The 479-nt window shown below is 29.0% G+C and overlaps 1 protein-coding gene across 2 annotated transcripts in view; it reads right to left on the reverse strand.

Moving 5' to 3' along the window:
• Positions 1-479, reverse strand: part of LOC107630448 (protein STRICTOSIDINE SYNTHASE-LIKE 4) — a 31,293-nt gene that overhangs the window by 29,097 nt on the left and 1,717 nt on the right. For both annotated transcript variants that reach the window (XM_021118898.1, XM_016333577.2), the window contains exon 3: positions 150-223. In XM_021118898.1, the coding sequence (XP_020974557.1) occupies positions 150-223 (74 nt within the window). The remainder of the gene's footprint in view (positions 1-149; positions 224-479) is intronic.

Consider the following 479-nt stretch of genomic DNA (forward strand, 5'->3'; position numbering starts at 1 on the left):
ATCATCCGAATTGAGTCTTAAAAATGTGGCTATTTTGAAAATATTTGTCCACATTTAAGAGCCACAAGCCAGCTATGAGTCTATGAATAAATGACCTGAAAAATAATTTAAATGAAAAGGAAGAGAAAAAAAAAATCAAGGTTTCTTACTTGATTTGAGAACCATTCCCTTGTGATGAAACGAGAACAGTGAAACCATCATCCTCTGTAACCTTGAATAAACCCTGTACATAAATATGCAATTGAAATGCGTAACTACATTACCTAGTCCTTGTTCATATTTTCTTTCATAGATATGTGGCAATTCCCTAGGAAAGTTATTGGCCATATGAGAATCTTGCAATTCAGTATCTTACTCAATAGGTATTTGTTAGTCAAGTATTTGATGGATATATATTACGTAATAAACAAAAAATTTGTTTGCATAGAATATGAAATTTTATTTTTAAATTAAATAATTTTATTTGCTTACAAACATAA

Source organism: Arachis ipaensis, chromosome B03 (genome assembly GCF_000816755.2).
Source record: "Arachis ipaensis cultivar K30076 chromosome B03, Araip1.1, whole genome shotgun sequence".
NCBI classification, from domain to species: Eukaryota; Viridiplantae; Streptophyta; class Magnoliopsida; order Fabales; family Fabaceae; genus Arachis; species Arachis ipaensis.